Genomic DNA, 21091 nt, shown 5'->3' on the forward strand with positions numbered 1-21091 from the left:
AATAGCACATATCTATAAATTATAATCCCATGCATCATGGTGGCACATGCAATTGCTAGTATGAATGACAGTTATCTTCATAGGACAGAGACAGTGTTCCCTTCGTCCCCATCACTCCTGATTATCATCCTCAGGACGGAACTGAGTTTCAGTTTTCATTCAGCATTTCAAATTCTTAAAAAGACTACAAGCATTGTTCATAGTGGAAAACACTGCTATAACCAAAGTTTATCTCTACCAAAGGTGGAATAAGAAAAGTGCATGACATCATTCAAAATATGAGAGAGCGTCTTCTCTGTGCCTTAAAAATATCTCCAAGCACTTAACATTTCAGAAAACCAACCTCCAGGATGCAGTCTCCCTCTCCTTCACCCTTTCCTTCCTTGTTCTCCTTCAAAACAATGACTTGGTTTTGAAACAGAATCTAGGTATTAATCCTTCCTTTGTTTATCTGCTGTCAATACCAGACTTGCCCTGGAAAAATGAGTCTTTCCAGAAAAATCTCTTTGGGATATTTTCTGGAGGGACTGAACTAAATTGATGACTGTTCATTTCAGGAATTACCTTATAGCACGAAACTGAGCAATATTAAATTCTTACTACTTGTGTTTACACATTCATTTCCCTACAGCCACATCTTCCTGATAGTGCCTGTGCAGACTGGACAAATGGTCTCCAGATAACAGCTGGATGGCTTTCTCTCCACTTCCTGTTCTGACAAGGTACATGGAATCTAAAGGAACACTGTAACTCAGGATGCCTGGAACCGCCTGTCCTTTCTGTTTATCTCTATGTGTGATGTGAAAATAATGCATTATACTCCACAAAGAAAGAAGCAGCATTCTGCTCCATGGAGACTCAGAAAACAAATGGTGGTGATTTGCCATTGCAGACATCAGTATAACCAATTCTTTTTTGTCTCTTCCCTCCCTAATGCCCCTCCCTTGTTTCTGAACTTAATGGCAAGCTGCTAGTGATAGACCAGGGAGCTTTTATTTACACACTGATCTCCATGTTGACACAGAGCTGGTGGCTGCTTAGCTGCTTTCTGTCACTGTGGAATATATTGAGGATAATATTCCCTCCCCTTCTGTGTAAGCATCCTGGGTCCTTTATAACAAAGATCCAGTTTATAAGCACAACAGGAAAAAACAAACTCCCCCAAGGACTTTACTGAACCCTGTGCACAGCCACACTGCAATGAAAGTGGATTATAAGCATAAGAGAAATAAAGATCTACAAGTGGCCTTTAGAAGCACATGTGCTAAAGTATATTACAGATACAGGATGGGTTTGTCCACAGTCCCTGTGACAAACTGAAATGACTTCACAAACCAGAGTAAGATGTATCCTTTGTTGACCAGTTAAAGTGGATTTTTTTATGACCTATTTTATTTTTAATAATATGTGGGTGTGTGGTCTGCGTGGGGGTGTATGCACTGGAGTGTAGATACCTGTGAAGGCCAGAAGAGGACATCATAGCCCCCGGAACTGGAGCTACAGGCGGTTGTAAGCTGGCTAATACAGGTGCTGGGAACCAAGTTCTAGTCCTTTACAAGAGCAGCAAGTGCTCTTAACCACTGAGCCATCCCCCTCAACCAAACTTTTTACTGGCAGTAAGAAATAGAGATGGATTACAAGCTGTAAACATGCAACACAAACTAAGCTCCAGAAATTGGGAAAACATCATAGGGAACTTGCATAGACAAACAACCACCCTCAAATGGGATGATAAGGACCACATTATAAGGGTCTGAGAATGACCTATAAATGTATGACTCTTAAAAGCAAAACAGCAGGAAACCCTATCAAGACTACAGAATTTGCTATAAAGCTGGGTTGAGGGAAGAGGGGAAACTGGATTTTTACAAAGAGTAAGGAGGGGAGGAGTGCCAAATGAACAGGAGATAGCCAGCAAACAGGTAAAGGCCAGAGGGTAGGGGGCATGTCTTCCTAAGGATAACAGGTTACATTCAAGCAGGGCTCTACTTGAGAGTCTAGAGGCAGTCTGGTAGCAAACACAGACTGAAAGGGGGGTTACAGTTCTTTCCCCCACAGAACTGGCCTCCAGAAAGGGTTTCAGTGGAGCAGTGTGGGCTCTAACCATTGGATGTCCTGTCCAGTCACAGAAGTGAGTGGGCTGACAGCAGAAATTCAGAGTGTTGAGAAATGTGCTCTCACTGTACTGTCCTCAGACCCTAACGCCAATTGTCATTTCTCTAGGAAGGAAGCAACTAGGAAACCAGCAAGTTTCCTGTCCAGACTTCATGACAGTCACAGAAAACCTAAAGAGGAACCTGGGGGGACAGTTGCAGGGTAGAGGGTCAAGCCATGGCAATGTGCATCTTCAGTTAAGGACATTTGTTTGCTCCATGCCTTCCTCTCCTTTCTCCTCTGTTTGTGTGTCTATGTGTAGCTCTGTCTCTGTCTCTGTCTCTCTCTGTCTTTCTGTTTCTGTCTTTCTGTCTCTCTCACACACTATTGTCTGTCTGTCTGTCTGTCTGTCTGTCTCTCTCTCTCTCTCACACACACACACACACACACACACACACACACACACACACAACCTCTCTGGTCTTCCCTATAGTTACAGACTTAAAAGAATCCCAGTAAGCCTTAGGATATAAAAGATGTACTGCTGTTTCTATCCTTGTAGTCAAAGAGTGTGTTATGTTCCATTGTTTAAACAAAATATAGAAAACTAAACATTTCTAACTGGTTGGAAGACCAAAAATTATCTGGAAATCACACCAGACTTCTTGTGATTTCTAGTAATCCTGCTGGAAGCACAGCATTAAATTCCTTGACTCTAGGAGAAAATTCAGAGTGGAGCAATGTAAGATATTAGGGTATTGGCTCTTAATATTTTCAATCACAATCCACCTGAAAGAGCCGCAGAAAGAAGTAGAAAGATACACATGCACTAATTCCATAATCTTCTATTAACTCCTAGTTGTTCACAAGCCTCCTGAAATCTCTACCAGTTTAAGTAATTATAACAAGGAACATTTTGAGGACCCAAATCTAAAATGCATATGAAACCTTAATAGTTTATGTCCACCATGGAAATAAACAAACACTGGTAAAATTACAAGCTATTCAACACAAATTACATTAATAAAAAGTAATGTGGCATGGCAAATTTACATTTCTTCTTTCTTCATAGTCATTATCTTTTTGCATGCATGCATGTGTGTGTGTGTGTGTGTGCTGTATGTGTGTTCACTTGTGTGTGCAGGTGCATGTGCCCATGCATGCAAGCCAGAGATCGTCATCTAGTGTCTTCCTCTATCTCTCTCCATCTTTTTTTTTTTTTTTTTGAGACAGGGTCTCTCACTGAACCTGGAGTTCACCAATTGACTAGAATGACTGGCCAGCAAGCTCCTGGGGTCCATCTGACTCTGCCTCCCCACTGCTGGGATTACATGCCCATACTGCCAGACCCAGCTTTTTTTTGGGAGGAGGGGGAGACATTCCAGAGGTCTGAACTCACTTTACACACTGAGTCATCTCCCTGGGACCCATAACCTTTTGGAGGCTAAGCATTCTCACAATAACCTGAGGATTTCTTTATCAAATAATTTTACAAATGTCTTTCCCTTGTCTAGTCTTCCACCCAGACATTCATGGCTCTCCTAATTTCATAATCTGGAATGGCTCCTCACTGTGGTTCCAAGGACAGCTGAACTATAGGGACTGAGTAGAGGAACTCAGGAAGCCTATTTTGTTTTGGAAAGTTCTGAAAGAGTTCCTGGAATTCCTCCTTGGCATATACCATGAAACTGCAGCTCATGATAGTCACTGGCCAATGACAACAAGACGGAAGAAGGCAGAGCCTTGCTTGGCTGGTTCCCTTTTTTACAGTCAAGGCTCCATTTCTGTACCCTGAACTCGGCCTCCATTCCCAGGCTCTCCTCTTCCTTATCTTCCTGTTAGGCCCCTTTCCTTCCAATCCCAGTCAAAACCAAACACAAATTCACTTTCTGCCTGCTTCGAGCAGTGTCTCCTCAAGAAAAAGATGCAATTTCTCTGAGCACCCAGCTTTCTCAGATACTATCTAACCACAGAGTGTGATAGAATTCAAATTAGTGGGCCAGGAGTGGTGGCATATTCCTTTAATCCTAGCACCTGAGAGGCAGAGGCAGGTGGATCTCTGTGAGGGTGAGGCAAGCCTGGTCTACATAGTAAGTTCAAGCCCAGCTGGGGCTTCAGGGAGACCCTGCCTCAAAACAAAACAAAATTCAAATTAGTGAGCATATGAGATGATCTCACCAGAACACCTGAACCACAAAAGGGTATCTGCTAATGTTAGACTCTCTACTGTGTACTTCCCGTGTAATTGTTAATTTCAGTGAAAAATACAATCATCTTGACACAATAGGCATTATGACAAATGGCAGAATGTAGGAATTCCAGTGGGAAGGGGCTACGGGAGGGTGCCAGTGGGGATGGGAGTAAAAAGATGATTAAGATTGACTGAGATGTTCTGTGTGAAATACACAAAAATTCAGTAAAAAATATAACCATGTGCTAATGAATTAATGCAACTGCATTAATAATGAATTAAATTTGAGCTTTAGATTACAGTTTTGAAAATTTATTATAAAGATGCTTCTAGAAATTTGTATTCTACATCTTTTCATTTTAGCAATAAAAAGGTTGATATGATAAAATGTCGAGGGGAAATAGAGAAAATGAACTCGTGATTTTTTTCTTTTTACATTTAAATTACAGAGCCCACATGTAACTCTATTAAGTCCTGTTTATTTTTTATTAAAGATTACCTTAGTTACTAGGCTAGTTAAAGGTTCAAATATTCATTCAGATTATTGAAACGCATACAGTTTATTTTCTTAAAAAATATTAAGGCCAGATGTGGTAATGCAACTTTATAACTGCAATACTCAGAAGGCTTAGGCAGGAAGATCAGGAGTCTAAGACCAGGCACATGAGACCAGGCACATCCGGTAAAGCACTTGATGACACCCAGGACAACCTAAGTTCCATTCCTGGGTCTCATGTAGTAGAAGGGGAGAAGAGATTCCCTTCAAGTTGTCCTCTAACCACCACATGTGCACAGTGGCACACATGCAGACACACACAGATACGCAGACATACACACACACACAGACACACACGCACACACGCACACACACGTGTACTAAATAATTAAAACACAATTTTTAAAACATGTTTTTAAAGAGTCAGGCATGGTGGCACATGTTTTCAATCCCAACACTTGGGAAGGAGAGGCAGGTAGATCTCAAGGCCAATCTAATCTACATAGTGTGTTCCAGGCCAACTGGGGCTACAGAGAGACCCCCATCTCAAAAAAGAAAGGGATTTCAGGACCAGCCTGGGCTTAAGTATTAGTCATTAATCCTCATATAAGAAGGGGAGAGGGAAGATAAGCAGAGTTTACTTTTATTGTTTAAAGTGTAAACAGAGATCAAGTCCTTGATTGTTCTGTTTGACCTTCATAGCAAACACCTGCCCAGCAAGCCTTAGAATAATGAGACTGAGAAAGGCTTGGAAGCGCTATTACCTATTTACATTTCCCAGGCGTGGGGCACTTCAAGGACTATTCACCTAGTTTGTCCCCCTTGTACCCACATTAAAAAGTAGAATCAACTTTATCCAAATGGATGAAAACTTTTCCTCATGATCTCCAGTGGAACTTCATGGCTCTGAGAGTTAAGGCAGCTTTAAATGAAAGGGGTCACACAGGACAGAGGCAAAGAAACTGTAGAAGAGCTCAAAGTAGTATTCAAAAAACTACTCAGCTCAGCAAGTCCTCCTGGAAAGAGGTCACCAAGTAAAACAAAGGTAAAGAACAAAAACAAGTAATTGTTAAAACAAATGATTAATCCAGCAATGACTTTGAAGTACTGTATCCTCCTTGTGCAAATTTACTATGACATTAAATTAGCTTAGCTCGCTGTGAAACAATGTTTGACCCCTCCCCCACACCGAAAAGCACAGAGCAGTCACATCACAAGTCAAGGATTTGCCACCATAATGAGACATGTGACACACAGAGAAGCAGGGCAGAGAGGGCTGCGGGTTGCCTGGAACTCCAGCTCCACAAGCAATGAAGTTGGAAAAGCAGGTCCACCTGGGGAACACCCTGAAGTCTTTGTCCTTTCTCTCATTTGAGTCAGTCTGGTATTCTCCCTCCCCACAAGCCAGCTCCCTTGTTCTCTGACATAACAATAGGGGTCTTGTTCCTGTGGTCCATGGCCCTGATTATTCTCATCAAGAGCTCATAGGAACCCACTGGGCTGCCAATAGATACCTTGATCAGATCCCATCGCTCATAAACCTAGCAATTTAATAATCACTGAAAAGATGTGTGAATAGCCTAAAGGCAGAACCGTGAAAGGCCATTTGAAGCAAACCAGAGGCTGGAGGCAATGAAACACTAATTCAAAAAGTGACTGGCCTGTCGTCTGAGATGGGCAGAACACACTTGACAGGAAGGGAAAACGGACAGAGTAACTGGGTTAATGACTTTCATGGTTCTGTTTTAAGAAGTGGAGGAGGTTTGAAAATCACGAGTTTCTACATAACTATATAAGGGGAGAGAGAGAGGAGAGAGAGGGGAGAGAGAGAGAGAGAGAGAGAGAGAGAGATTGAGATTCATCTGCCTCCCTCCCAGACATCACATGCACATCATCCCAGTTTGCTAATGTCAGACGGAATCATTTATGTGAGAAGAGGAAAGAGATGAGGGAGGGAAGGAAAGGGCGGGGGAGAAGGAGAATGACTGATAACTCTTCACTGGCAGAGTTGCTGAAATGTGCATTGAAGGAAGGAGGGCCGGAAGGAGGGGAAACAGGGAAGGGAGGAGTGAAAAAGGAACAAGCTATGAAGAAACGATTTGAAGTCGCTGGTCAGAAATTATCTTCTTTGAAAAGCCTGAATGTGTGACATAACTGTTAGGCTGCCTTACCAGCTCACAGATGTCCCTGGATGCTTTAAGAAATGCACTGTAAACCACACTGCTCTTCAGTCACTTACACACTGGTGTGAATTACAGCCAATTACTTCCTAATAGCTACCTGAGGACAGCGGCCCTGAGAAGAAGACGATGGGGCAGGCAACTCTGAAGACTATTACAAAATTTTTCTTACACTTAATGCCTATCAATTTCATGTATTAATGGGTTTCACTGTAGCATGACAATACATGTACAGACTGCACTTTGGTTGACTCCATCTTCCCAACTATGATTTGTCTCTCTTCAACCTTCTTGATCCCTTCACCCTTCCCTACCTGTCCCTCTCATACTTTCAGGTCATCTTAAAAAAAAAAAAAATTACTGTTCTGGCTTCCACACATGATAAATGAGAGAAAACTATAATACTTGTCTTTCTGTATCTGATTTATTTTGTTTAGCACAATGACCTCTAACTAACTCCATCCACATCCCTGAAAACGATATAGTTTCATTCTTCTTTGTAGCCAAATAATATTCCACTGTGTCTATGTGCCGTATTTTCTTTGCCCATTCATTTGCTGGTGGACACTGAGGTTGATTCTATTGCTTAGCTATTTGGAGTAGGTGCACAATAAGCACAGGTATGCAGATATCTACTGGGTGATGACTCCATGTCTCAAACACCCAGAGATCTACTTAAGGCTAAAAATGCTCTTTATGTTTCTTTATTTTACGTGGCATTTCAGAGACTCTTCACAGCAGGTGCTAAAAGGTTAATAAGCTGCACTGCAGAAAAAAAAATCAAACTCAGGAAAAGAAACTTTGCAAAGCACATTTGCAACGGTGGGGCAGCCAGCTGTCTGCTTTGTAACTAAAATGTGTGGAGAATAGACTGCTGAAAGCAACATCAAGATTAACATGTAAGGGAAGCCAGAAGCCAGTGGGGAGAGAGACTGGGAAGCCCTTCCTCACCTGGGCTTCACAGACAAACGAGGCATACTCCGGCCAGCCTACAGAGAAAGACTATAGGCCCCTCCTCATGAGAGAAAAGCCTGCTGCATACAAACATGGGAGGGGTGGGTGCCATGCAAATGTCCTACAAAGATCTTTACACTTTGTGACTCAGTGCTTTGGGGACTTTTCTCCTAGCTCACTAGCCCACTCTAATTCCCAGAAGTGCTTTTCCTTTCTTAATAAATGGTTTCTATTTCTGACCATGTGACCACTTCATTGCTCTGGGCTACAAGAAACTGGATACTTCAGCAGGGACTCAGCTCTTCCCTGCTCCTATAGCAGAAGGGCTTGAGGAGCCCAGTCCTGCTCCTATAGCAGAAGGGCTTGAAGAGCCCAGTCCTGCTCCTATAGCAGAAGGGCTTGAAGAGCCCAGTCCTGCTCCTATAGCAGAAGGGCTTGAAGAGCCCAGTGATGCAGGTAGAGAATGTATACAAGCGGTGCTAAGAACAACCCTGTGCTTTTCCAATTTGCCACCTTTGTATTCTCTTCACTCTACTGTCTGGGCTTCAGCCTCCAAGATCCTGAGCGCAAGGTGGTGCCCACCACAGTTGTGAGGATAAGCTCCAAATCTCTGGTGTGTATATAGTCACCAACAGACATCTGTGGATAGGCCTGGGTACCCAGCCACTAGTTACAGCCCAACTCCTTTATAGTGGGTCCTCTCTACCTGAGGACAAGCCTGGACAGTACAGGCAGTGTTCCTGGGGCAGGAAATCTACTGGCCTCTCAAATTCCTCCAATAGCTACAGGAAAGCTTTCAGCCATTTGTCTCTTGCTTTTGAGATCAGTTTACAAACACCCAGGGGATGTCAAAAGTAATTTCAAATCCTATGCAAATTATAATTTTTTTCCTTAGGGATCCTTTTAAAAATATTTTATTATTTTTATTTTGTGTGTATGAGTGTAGTGCTTGCATGTATGTACATGCACTCGTGTCATGCATTGCCCGTGGAGGTCAGAAGAGGGCATTGAATCCCCTGGAACTGGAGTTAGTAACAGTCGTTAGCCAACATGTGTGTACTGGGACTGGAACCTGGGTCCTCTGCAAGAGCAGTCAGTGCTCATAACCACTGAGCCATCTCTCCAGGCCCTCCTTAGGGATCCTTTGAGAGCAAAATCTCAAGGCAGATTAATATGGGTGATGAAGTCATTTTGTGGACAAAGTCCTCCTGACATTGATAGCAAGTGGGGAGGAAGGAGCTAATACATGAAGCACAGGTCTGCCTCAAGCAAATCATGCTTCTTGCTACTAGCACTTGTTCATTATGAAATTTTTATGAGCCAAGTATAACATAGCTAGGGACTGCCACATACAGAGATTATGAAATTATTAAGTTCCCTTAGAAACTAAGGCAATCTTAACTATCACAAATACATATATGAAAAAATCCATGCATTGTTGTGTTTCTTAAAGTAGCAACTTTGATAGCATACAGTTTGCAAGATGAGAGCACTTAATAAATTATCACCAATGAGCCAATAAAGGCTTTATGAAATTGCTTATTTCGCTTTTGCTGTTGAAAGACCTTTGATTGATAGTCTATCCACTGCTGAATTTCCCTTCATTTGGTAAAAACAATGAAATCCTAGGCAACTAAGATAGACAACACAACAGAATGAATCAAATCTAAGAAAATAACAGAGTAGGATAAGCCATAAGGCTCCAGATACTGATATTAACAAAGGCTTTTAGAAGACTAGCATGTTCTCACAAAAGATTAAAAAGAAAGACTGAGAATTGTGATAAGTGGAAATTATAAAAATTGAACAAAGGACAGTTTTGAATTTAAAAAGAGGCTAAGGGGGGCTGGAGAGATGGCTCAGCGGTTAAGAGTACTGACTGCTCTTGCAGAGGACCCGGGTTTGATTCCCAGCACTCACACGGTGACTATGAACTGTCCTTAACTCCAGTTCCAGGGGAATCCAATGCCTTCTTCTGAGCTCTGTGGGCACTGCATGACACAGGTGCACTCACATACACGCAGACAATACACTCATACATACAAAATAATAAATAAAAGTAAAAATTTAAAAAAATTTTTAAAAGGGCTAAGAATGGCTAGGCTGGTATAAAAAACCAGAGGGAAATGAATTACTTCAAAAGCCTACTGAAAAATACACATACAGTATATAGAAATTCATGTGTATAGCTGAAGGCTCTATAACCAAAAACACAGTGCCAGGCAGGGGAAACCTCCCTTCAAGTTGTTAGTCGGGGTCTCCTAGCATAGAAGTGGAGAAGTGGGGAAGAAACTCCAACCTTAGCTGAGAAACTATTGGCAACCGTAACTACTGGGAGAGGGAGAGTAGGTTTCTTTAAGGGTATAATGCTAGATTGATAACCAGAGACTCTCAAAATAAAACAGGTTACTGCCACAGCCATTGATTGCCTCCCAGAACTTGCAGGTAAGACCCTATTGCTATAGACAGGACATTCTTTGGACACAGGACTTGGAGAAATGGAACTAGAACTGATCTGGAGGACTCCTCCCTGAAGACTAGCTCCCATGGTATCAGAAGACACTGTGCCATCTGTCAAGGGGGAAAATCAATCAATGATCCCATTGAGCTGCAAAGTCTATGAACCACAAAAATTAACAGCCCAGGAAATAAATCTCTAATGGTGCAGCAGTGGCACTTTTATCTTCAGAATAATCAATGGCTGTCTAATTGAATTTAAGTCCTGCTCAATGGGAGGGAACTCATGTGTGGTGCTGTAAACACAACCAAATACACATGACTGGAGAGGTCATACAGTAAAAAACCCTTCTTTTGTCACATCCCTAGACCAGCATGATTTCTTACCACATTTTAAATATGTATCATTGTATTTGTAGAGAAGTGTATGTCTCACCACTCATAAAAGAAACTTCTTTTTGCAACTGGTGGGAACTATTTATTACAAAGTTCCACAACTGGTCAAATGCAAAGAATAAGCATCTGTAAGGTGCCCAGCCCAAAGAGGCCCATCTACAATACAACAGCTACACCTAAGGCTCAGGGAACATAAAGAAACAAAGGGTGAAAGAACATTAACGCCTCTCACAACTCTCACCAGAGAAGCTTCCTCATGCAACAGCTTGGGATTAACCCAGAAAGCCACACTGGCCAAAGTTCAGAGCATAAGAGTGCTTATCCCTGAAAAAGACACTATATTAAATCTCTGCCACCCAAAGCTCAGGGACCATTGCAGAAGACAGGGCAGAAACAGCCAGAGGTGGTGGATGACCACAAAGAAACAAGAATTTTCCTGACAGTTGGGAAATCATCCATATGAACTCACAGCAATGGTAACAGCATGCACAAGACCGACACAGCTCAAATCAGTCAAAATCCTAGCACAGAAGTGGAGAAGTGGGGAAGAAACCCCAACCTTAGCTGAGGAACTATTAGCAACCATAACTACTGGGAGAAGGAGAGCGGGTTTCTTTAAGGGTGTAATGATAGATCGTTAACCAGGCTCTAGTGGATGGGCACACACCTCACAAACTTGACTTGATAGGCCTTCATATAAATGATAGACTACATAAAATCTATAGGGAGCTATAAAAGGAGAAAAGATAGGAGAGCGGTCTAAATATGAAGAAACTATATTGCATGAAATTCTCAAAAATTCATTAAAAAGATTAGATACAGCAGAAGAAATGGTAAATTGACACAGATCAGAAGAAAATAACTACACCATGTAAAAAATAAATCAATAGGTAATATCCAAAAAGATACAATAAAAGGGTCAAGCATTCAAGGAATTTTAGCAGATTATATATGAAAAACAGTGAATAAACATTTATAAAAACCAGTGAAAGTTTAAAGAAATTGTATTATTCCCAAGCAGGGATTAAAAAAACAAAACAAAACATTATTTTGATTATTGAAAACAATGGAAAACCGAAATAAAAAAGAAAATATCAAAAGCATTTAGAGAAAACATGACAAATGGGCTTCAAAGTGACAGTTCATTTTTCAAACAGAAAAAAGAATTCAGGAGACTGGGATGGCACCTGAACTACATTTATAAAAAGTATTACCTGACAGCCACTCATCCCAAAAATACCTATCAAGAATGAAAGTGCAATAAACATGTTTGCTGACAGGAAAACTCAGAACTTTTCCACTAGTTTGTTCTCACTAAAGAATGAGTAGAGGATATTTTTGTTTGTTTGTTTGGGGTTTTGTTTTTGTTTCATTTTGTTTTTTGAGATAGGATTTCACTATGTAGCCCTGGCTGACCTGAAACTCTCTATGCAGTATAGGCTGACCTCAAACTCAGTAGAGATCCACCTGCCTCTGTCTCCAGAGTATTGGGATTAAAGGTGTGCACCACCATGCCTGGCCCAAGGATTTTTTTTTTTTTAAGGCAACAGAAAAATGATTCCAGGATAAAGATTAGAGTTTGAAGAACATACAAGAGAGAAATGGTAAATCTAGCTGATTACTAACTTTTAAAAATAGCAATAATTATATGCTCTTTGGTTGAAAATATGCAAATGATTAAAATGTGTCATAACAATGGAATATAAGTTGGGGCTGAGGTAAATGGGCTAAAGTATCCCATAGTCTTTTATTATCCAAGAAAAAAAATTAAAAGAAAAAGAAAAAACATTAAATACCTATTAAGCCAGGTGTAGTTACGTAAATCTACAATCCGAGCACTTGGAGACCAAGTAGAAGGATCTCAAATTCAAGGCCAGCTTGGGCTTCATGACAAGACACTATATCAAAAAAAGTCCAATAAAAAGTTAAAAACCAGGTCTAGTGAGATGGCTCATTGGGTAAAATCACTTGCAGCACAAGCTTGCCAACCTGAGCTCCATCCCCTTCATACATGGTAGAAGAAAATAATTTTCTCCTAAAAGTTGTCCTATGATCTCCATACCTGTACTTTCATGCCTGTACACACAGACAGACGGACAGACAGACAGACAGACAGACACACACACACACACACACACACAAATAGAAATTTTTAAGAAACTTTAAGTTAAAAACAAAAGTACTAACTGACAACATATTTTAATAAGTCAAAAACTCTTTTGTGATTTACTTTTGCATTCTTTCCACAAAAAGAATAATGAAATGCATATAAAATTTTTAGCTAAAAAAAACTTTAGTAAATATGACACTAAAAAAGAATACCTGTCTTGGGGCTGGCGAGATGGTTCAGTGGTTAAAAGCATTCACTGTTCTTTCAAAGGACGAGAGCTCAGTTCTCACCACCCATGTCCAGTGGCTCACAGCTGACTGTAACTCTAAGTTCAGGAGATCACATACCCTCTTCTGGCCTCCACAGGTCCTCACCTTACCCACTGAACCATATCCCCAGCCCTATTCAGAGAAATCTTAGGAATCAAAATAAATAGAGCACATCATGTTCATAGGACGGAAGACTTGAAATTTAAAAGATGATGCTTTCTTTCCCCAAAGTTTCCTTATAGACTCAATCTAATCTCGATAAAAATCCCAACAGTTTTAGTCTTTGCTGCTGCTATTATTTTTCTTGGATGAGATTTAAGAAAGTGATTCTAAAGTATTATAATATCAAAGTCAAAGAATAGGCAAGAAACTCTTAAAGAACAAGATAAGAGGACTTGATCTATTAAATATAAACTCTTATTACAAAACTACGGTTGGTATTGGTTCAAAACTACAGTGTGGTATTGGTACAATAATTTATTAACAAAGGGAATAGACTAAAGGACCCTAAATAGACCACACATTTGGGCACTTGATTTATAATAAAAGTAGACTCACTGGGTAGTGAAAACACAATGGCGTTTCTGCTGAGTTATGCCAGACTAAATGTATGTCCACCAAAAAATGTCTTAAATACAACTGGGCTCCTATTTTACATAGTATGCAAAAATTCATTTCCAGTGACTATTAGATATAAACTCGGAATTTAAAATTGTGAAGTTTCTAGAAAATAATACAGAAATCCTTATAGCCTTGTAAAAGGAAAAGGCTTATTTATCAGCCCAGGCACATTAAAGCCCCGCTATCAGGGAAATGAATCTATACAGGATTTAGATATTAAAATTAAAAACTGCTGCTCTCATTAAGGAACTGAAAAGGCAAGAAGGCAAATCTAGATTTTACCACACTTTTAACAAACAATGGCCTCATATCTAGACTATTACAAAATGCCTACAAAACAGTAATCCCCGAAAGAGGTTTCCGTAGTGTAGTGGTTATCACGTTTGCCTCACAAAACAACTCAGCTGAAAATGGCCCCAAAACTTGATCAACTATGTCATGAGGCATTTCAAAATGGCCAATAAATATAAGAGAAGGCACTCAATGTCATAAATCAATAAACAAATTAAAACAGTAACACAATATTACCACAAAACCAGCAAAAGAATATGGGGCACCTGTACCAGGAAACAGTTCCTAAACAGCCGCTTTCCAGCAGCCATAAAGCCTCAATGCTCCATCAAGGTTCCACCAACAACGCAGCAAATAAGCAGGGGATAAATAAATTATAGCTCATTCTAACAGCAGTTTTCACAACACATGGAAAACTGAACAGACTAGAGTCACAAGCATCAGTATTCATTAATACCATCTACACAGCACAGAGGGAACAAATCCAGACACAAATCCATACTCCATGATCCCATTTCATTCCTTTCTCAAAAGAGCAAACAAACAAAAAGACAGAACCAAAATTTTGTGTTTAGGATGTACTCTTCGATGGAAAATATAAGAAAAGCAAAGACATATTTACCAAATAGCATCAGCTATATCTTACCCTTAAGAGACAATGAGTGTTGTATTCAAGTGAGAGTTACATGGGAACTTCTCTGGAGCTGCTAATATTCTCCTGTTCTTAAATCCTGGTATTGGTTGTAAATGTTCACTTTGTGATAAATTCTTATATGATGTACCTTATTTAGTTGATTTTTCTGTATGCTCATAAAATTTCAGTTAAAAGGGATTAGGTAATTCAAATGAATGAACAACAGAAAGCCCTCCCTGCCTTAGTAACTCCACATATTGTCTCCAAGGGAGAATAGAATAGCTTATTTTTTGCTTTTATTTTTTACATTTACTTTTAAACAGACAAGTGTCCTCACTTTGGCCCAATATTTTATATACTTTTAGTTTGTATACCTTTCTGTTCTTTTCATTTTTTTGAGAGAGAGTCTCATGTAGGCCAGGCTGACTTCAAGTTCCCTATGTAACTGAGGATTACCTTGAACTCTTTATTAAAAAAATATTTTGTTTTTTTTATTTTTATTTATGTATGTGTGCCTGTGTCAGTGTATGCCACTTGTGTTTGAGTGCTTGTGATGGACAGAAAAGGGTGTCAGATCCCCGGCAGCCGGAGTAACAGACAGTTGTGAGCTGCCCAACATGGGTGCTAGAAACCAACCATGGGTCCTCTGGAAGAGCAGTACTCTCTCTTAAGTGCTGAGCACTCTCTCCAGCCTGAGTTTTTTTTTTTTTTAAGTCATCTTTACACATTTTTTTTTTAATTTGTGTTGTGTGTGTGTGTGTGTGGGGGTGTGTGTGTGTGTGTGGGGGTGTGTGTGTGTGTGTGGGGGTGTGTGTGTGTGTGTGGGGGTGTGTGTGTGTGTGTGGGGGTGTGTGTGTGTGTGTGGGGGTGTGTGTGTGTGTGTGGGGGTGTGTGTGTGTGTGTGGGGGTGTGTGTGTGTGTGTGGGGGTGTGTGTGTGTGTGTGTGTGTGTGTGTGTGTGTGTGTATACACATGCCCATTCACTTGTATGCCATGGCACTATGTGGAAGTCAAAGGACAACTTTCAGGAGTAGGTTCTCTCCTTCCACCATGTGAGTCCAGGAGATCAAACAGGTCCTCAGGCTTGGCCTCAAGTACCTTTATACACTGAGCCATCTCAGTGGCCTGACCCTGAACTCTTGGAGTGCTGGGATTACAAGCATGCACCATCATACCCAGCTTATGTGACACCAGGAATCAAACCCAGGGCTTTGTGCATGCTAGGCAAGCACTCTACCAACTGAGATACATCTCTAGCCCTAACTTCTTACCAAGGACCATGGAGCACTCCTACCCAGTTCATACTGGGCAGGCTTCCTTGGTCCAGACAATGTACAGTATATTAAAAAAGTTCTAAGATCTTCTGGAAAATCTCCAACAACTGACACCCAAAGCCTGCTCTTTCATCCTCTCTTCACAGGCCCATCCTTTCATTTCCTCGGGCCTCAGCTCAACTACCACTTACACAAGAGAATTTTTCCTTTCCCCTCACTGCCACCCTATACCTGGTGGCCAAGACTAAGAAAGAAGCCTGTGCTAGTTATTTTCAGTTGGCCTCCACTTCCTGGTTCCTTCTTTGAGGGTGCTGATCTCAGGGGACACCATCTGTCTAGCTGGCTTTTGTTGAAGTCCACTGGGTTGACCACCATGGCAGAAGCTAGGCGGAGGGGACAGAAGGAGCACAGGGTAAGTCCACCTTCTTCCTGGGGCATCTTTCTGGCAGGAGGAGGCTTCCTCCAAGCTGGAACAGCTTCTCCCTTGCTCCAGCAATCACAGTCTCTAGTAAGATCCTTGCTGCTTGTTTTTCAGTCCTAAGATGTTAATAGCTTTCCCTGCCTTGCTTCCCACTGGCTCAGATAATGAATACAGCCTCTGTCACCATGAGTTTTTTCATTAAACGCTCCTAATCTGAACTAAGTTGGATTCTGCTTGTTGCTGAGCTACTGCATACTAGCAATCTGACATTCATTACATGATTATTTTATCATCTGTCTTCTGTTAGACTGTGAGCATCATGACAGTGGCACTTCAGAAGTTGCCAATAAACACTTGTTAATGACTTAGCAAGTTAATGAATGAACTTACATCAGAACACACTAGACATAGTACAAGGATTTCTATAATGTTCCTGCCACGTTTGAGAGGGTACCAATTTATCAGACCAAACATTTTATCACAGTTCGATGAAAACAGTTTTTGATGGAATATTTGTACTCATGAAGATAATTTCAGTTGTTCAAGAAATAACATCTGCAATAGAGGTGAGTTCTCAACTAAAAAAGATATAATTTTATCTACCTAGAATGTCATCTACCGCAAGATTCTAAGTGTATAACAATGTGAAACCCAGTGGGCTCTCACCCAAAGATGAAAATAAAGACTCCCACTCTGTGGGAAAAATAAATAATCAGTGGATCCTGGCATAGAAGGCTAGCCTCAACAGGAAACGTTCTTTGTTATTATGATAAATTATTCACATCTTGCTATCCTAGGTATAAAGAGGGCAGCCTAGGCAGATTCCAGTATTAGATAGGCAAGTAATGCATTAAAATCTACAGTTAGGTAACTTCCACAAAATGAACTGGAACATTCTGAGTCCAATTCACTAGTCAGTAGTTCTGTAACAAGTCTGAAACTTTACAGATTTTCTGTATCAAGCTTTTAAAAAAAGCCCCCATAAATCAGTTTACCTAACATGCCATTTCAAACAGCAACAAAACATTTCCAACGTATATATGCCACTGCATGCTCTACAAAAAGAATTTTAATTTTAAGAAATCTTAATTTCACAAATTTTAATGTTGAGAAAATGAGGTTTTAAAAATCGGAATTACATACATACCTCATTAAGAATTTTCATTTCATACCAGGTCATTGTGAGAGCAATTTACCTAACACTCAAATTCTGGGAAATGTCTACTCTCAGCTCTGAGGATGACAGCAGTATGTCCCATTTCTGCAGTCTCTTTTCTTGTTAAACATCTATTTCTTCTGCTAACTTTTGCACTGTTATAAGTATCTAGTAACTAACAGTGGGAAGGGGAGGCCCAGTTTCTCCAGCATAGCATGAGTTCAAGATTATTTGTAACCTCCCACTGGGAAACCAGCTAGTTAATAAAGCAATAGCTTTCTAATAAGGAAATACCTGGGATACTGGGTCTGATCTTACAAGCCTGAATGTATGATATGGTTTGTGTTAGTTATTTTACTAATAACTTGTTGAGTTTGAGAAGATGTCACTGAAGTAGTTAAAATGCAGTCAAGTGGCTAATTCTTTTTACAGCCAGAACCAGATAACTTGCTTTGTTTTATGTCTAATTCGAACAAAAGAATTCTATTTTCCTTAATCATTCTCAATAGGTCACACTAATATAGGAAATGACCACATCAGCTTCTTAACGGACTGCTTCCCTGGAAACAAAAGAGCGTTTTACAGCTGATCCAGCGACTGCCAGTGAAAACAGTGGAGTCAAAACTAACCGTCCCCATACATTCGGCAATATTTTTAAGGGGGGGGGTGATACCGCATTCATTTCCTAAGGGATAATACTCCACTCCCCAGACTCACTCTTCCCTGTTTTCATCATCACCCACTTATGGGGTCCCCAGTACGCGAAGACCCCACCGCCAGACAGAAAAGCAGACTCTCGCCCAGTCTGAAAAATCACGACTGGAGAAGCCTTCCTCGCACCCAGGTGGGGCTGGTGGCCCAGCCCGGGGAACCGGGCGGTCTGGCGTGGCCGCAGCCACGGTGCGGGACCGAACCTCGGCGCTGGCTGTGCGCTCCCTCCGGGGCGGGCCGGGGTCCTTACCCGCCAGTCCGCCGCCGCCGCCACCGTCGCCGGCGTGGCCCTTCCTCCGCTGCAGGATGAAGTAGGGGTTGGCTCGCTCGGTGATCCACAGCGCGTTGGCCAGCAGCACCTCCTCGGGATTCACCCACATGGTCCCGATGTCCGCGGGCGGTCGCACAAAGGGGCCCGGGCCCCGCACACTGGCTCGCACCCCGGGACACGCGCCCGCCCCTCGGGCCGCTAGGTGCGGCGGCGGCCGCGATGCACTTCACCAGGCGGCGGCCCGAGGCGCCCGGCCCACGACAAAGCCCCCGCGGGCGGCCAGGGAGGACGACGGGGACGCAGGCGAGGAGAGCAGCATTCTCTCCACGGCGCCGCAGACGCCCAGGCGGGTGCTCGGCAGCCCGTCTCCGACCCACCGCGGCAGAGGAGCGCGCAGGAGGAAGTGGCTGGGCTCGGGTCCGGGGCTCGGGGGACGCGAGCTGCGGGGGAGGGGGACTCTAGCTGCCCCGCGGCCGCGATCTCTAGCTGCTCCGAGCTCCCGAGCTCCCCAGGCGTGGACACTCCGGGTCGGGCCGCTCGCTAAAAGGACGCTCGGGACACTGCGAATGAATGACGACAGCGCGGCTCACTTGCATGCAGCAAGCCCGGGTGGCGGCGGGTTGCAAGGATGCGGATCCTCCGCGAGCTCTGCGCGCGGGTCTCCGCAGCGGCAGCTACCTTCCCGGGAGCCTGGCGGGGACAGAGTGCAAAGCCCTGGGCCCCACGCCCATCCCAGCGGGGAGGACACTGCCCGCCCGCGTGAGCCTGTGTGTGTGCTGTTGTGTGTTCCAGGTTGACGCTCTGTGGGACAGCGCCACCCCTCTTCCCAGGAAACGCAAGTCTCAAGGTTCCAGACCTGGAGCTAGATACCCAAATCGGAAGTGGATGCAGCCAATGGTTGTCGATGTTTTTGTTTCCTGCATCCCTAGAGCAAGTCATGCGCTAAACTTGTCACCACCAGTGACCCCTCCCCCTCCATTCCATTGTAATTAAAGTGGCCCAGCTAAATGCATTACATCACTTCTTTCCTTGACCTGCAGGGCGTGAGCAATAGCGAAGTTGGAAGCCGCCCAAAAGCTTAGACCAACGAATTCACCCCACAGCTGTTCCCATATAGGGCGTTGGGAGCTCTAAAGAGGGCACGGTTAAAATTCAGAGATTTAGTCACGCTTAATGGATGGATGTATTTTTTTAATAAAGAAAGGAAGCCCGGAGACACATAAATCAGGCAGCCTTATCCTTGGTTTCACTTTCCCCGGGCATGCATGGAGTCTCTTGTGGTCTGGGCCCATCCACCTGCAGGACTGATACGACTAAATACATCCACCCAGGAAGTCTGGGAGATAATTCAGCAAGAACGGCTCCCTTTCTCAGATGATGTGAGTTTACCAGATTCTGCTGTGCCCCAAACGTCGGCCAATCCTGGGAACTTCCCTCTTTCCAAATGAGCGAACCATTCAAATAGACATTTTTGTGTTGCTATGGTTTGGGTATGGCCCCCTCCCAAATTCAGCCACCATGACAGCATTAATGGGAGGAGTCTAAAGGAGGTGATCAAGCCAAGAGGGGTCCCTCCTCACGAATGGAACTGAGGCTTGTAATGAAGGAGGCAGCATACTGAGTGGGGTTAGTTTGTCCTTCAGCTCTGTCCTGTGAGGACACAGCAACAGGACCCTCACAGGATGAGGGCAACATGGTTATGGACTTATCAATCTTGAGAACTGTGTGAAATAAATTTCCATACTTTTAAAATTTGCCAGTCTCAGGTACTTTGTTAAGCAGCACACATAAACTAAGAGACATAAGGTTCGAAGTTTTACTTGTGTGGTTCTGACTTGGGTTGAGGATTCTTTCAGGTAACTGAGTGAGCCAGCACAAGGCCAGCCATTCCAGCCGCCCTGTTCGTTTCCAGCCCTGAGGACTATAAACGAATGCCAGTCTCTTTGCATGGTCTTCTGCCTGATTCATTTATTTATTTACATATCTATTCATCTAGAGGCAGAGTCTCACTCTGTAGTCACAATGGCCTTGAACTCACGATCCTCTTGGCCCAGCCTCCTACCTGAGTAGCCTGGATGGAGTTGCAGGCCTGCACTATCCATCTGCCAGGCACCTCTTCATCTGCCTCTTTGGGAAACACTAGGATTCAGGCCTTTAAAGAGGCTTGACATGCTTAACACAGACTCAAAAAATGTGATTTTGTAGTTCTGTTCTTTCTAAATATATAACAGCCTCTCCATGCTGAGAATGGAGACCATGGAGCAACTTGGGGTCAAGTCTGCCTGCTCCAGAAAGTGACCCATTAAACTGTCTCACAGTTATGTCTGCAGACTTCCTGTCCTTTGTCTCTTGGTTTTCTGTAGATTGTAGGATTTATACAGACACAGTGGAGAGAAACTATGTTCTTTCTCTCTCTACTTTAGCTGAACCACAATAAACATGTTTTTCTTTACCAATTACTTTCTTTTGTTAGTGAATACAGGGAAAGTAAGGTGTTAGGTTATGTACCTGGATATTTGGTAATGGTTTGGCACCTTCAGGCACAAACTTGGCAAATAAAAATCAT

The 21091-nt window shown here is 42.6% G+C and overlaps 1 protein-coding gene across 2 annotated transcripts in view; it reads right to left on the reverse strand.

Annotated features, from left to right (window-relative positions):
• Positions 1–18667, reverse strand: part of Tbc1d9 (TBC1 domain family member 9) — a 133227-nt gene extending 114560 nt beyond the window's left edge. For both annotated transcript variants that reach the window (XM_008843437.3, XM_029568491.1), the window contains exon 1: positions 18505–18667. In XM_008843437.3, the coding sequence (XP_008841659.1) occupies positions 18505–18634 (130 nt within the window). In that variant the 5' untranslated portion in view covers positions 18635–18667. The remainder of the gene's footprint in view (positions 1–18504) is intronic.
• Between the last annotated feature and the right edge of the window lie 2424 nt (positions 18668–21091).

Source organism: Nannospalax galili, unplaced genomic scaffold, assembly GCF_000622305.1.
Source record: "Nannospalax galili isolate Female #2095 unplaced genomic scaffold, S.galili_v1.0 scaffold359, whole genome shotgun sequence".
In the NCBI taxonomy this organism is placed as follows: domain Eukaryota; kingdom Metazoa; phylum Chordata; class Mammalia; order Rodentia; family Spalacidae; genus Nannospalax; species Nannospalax galili.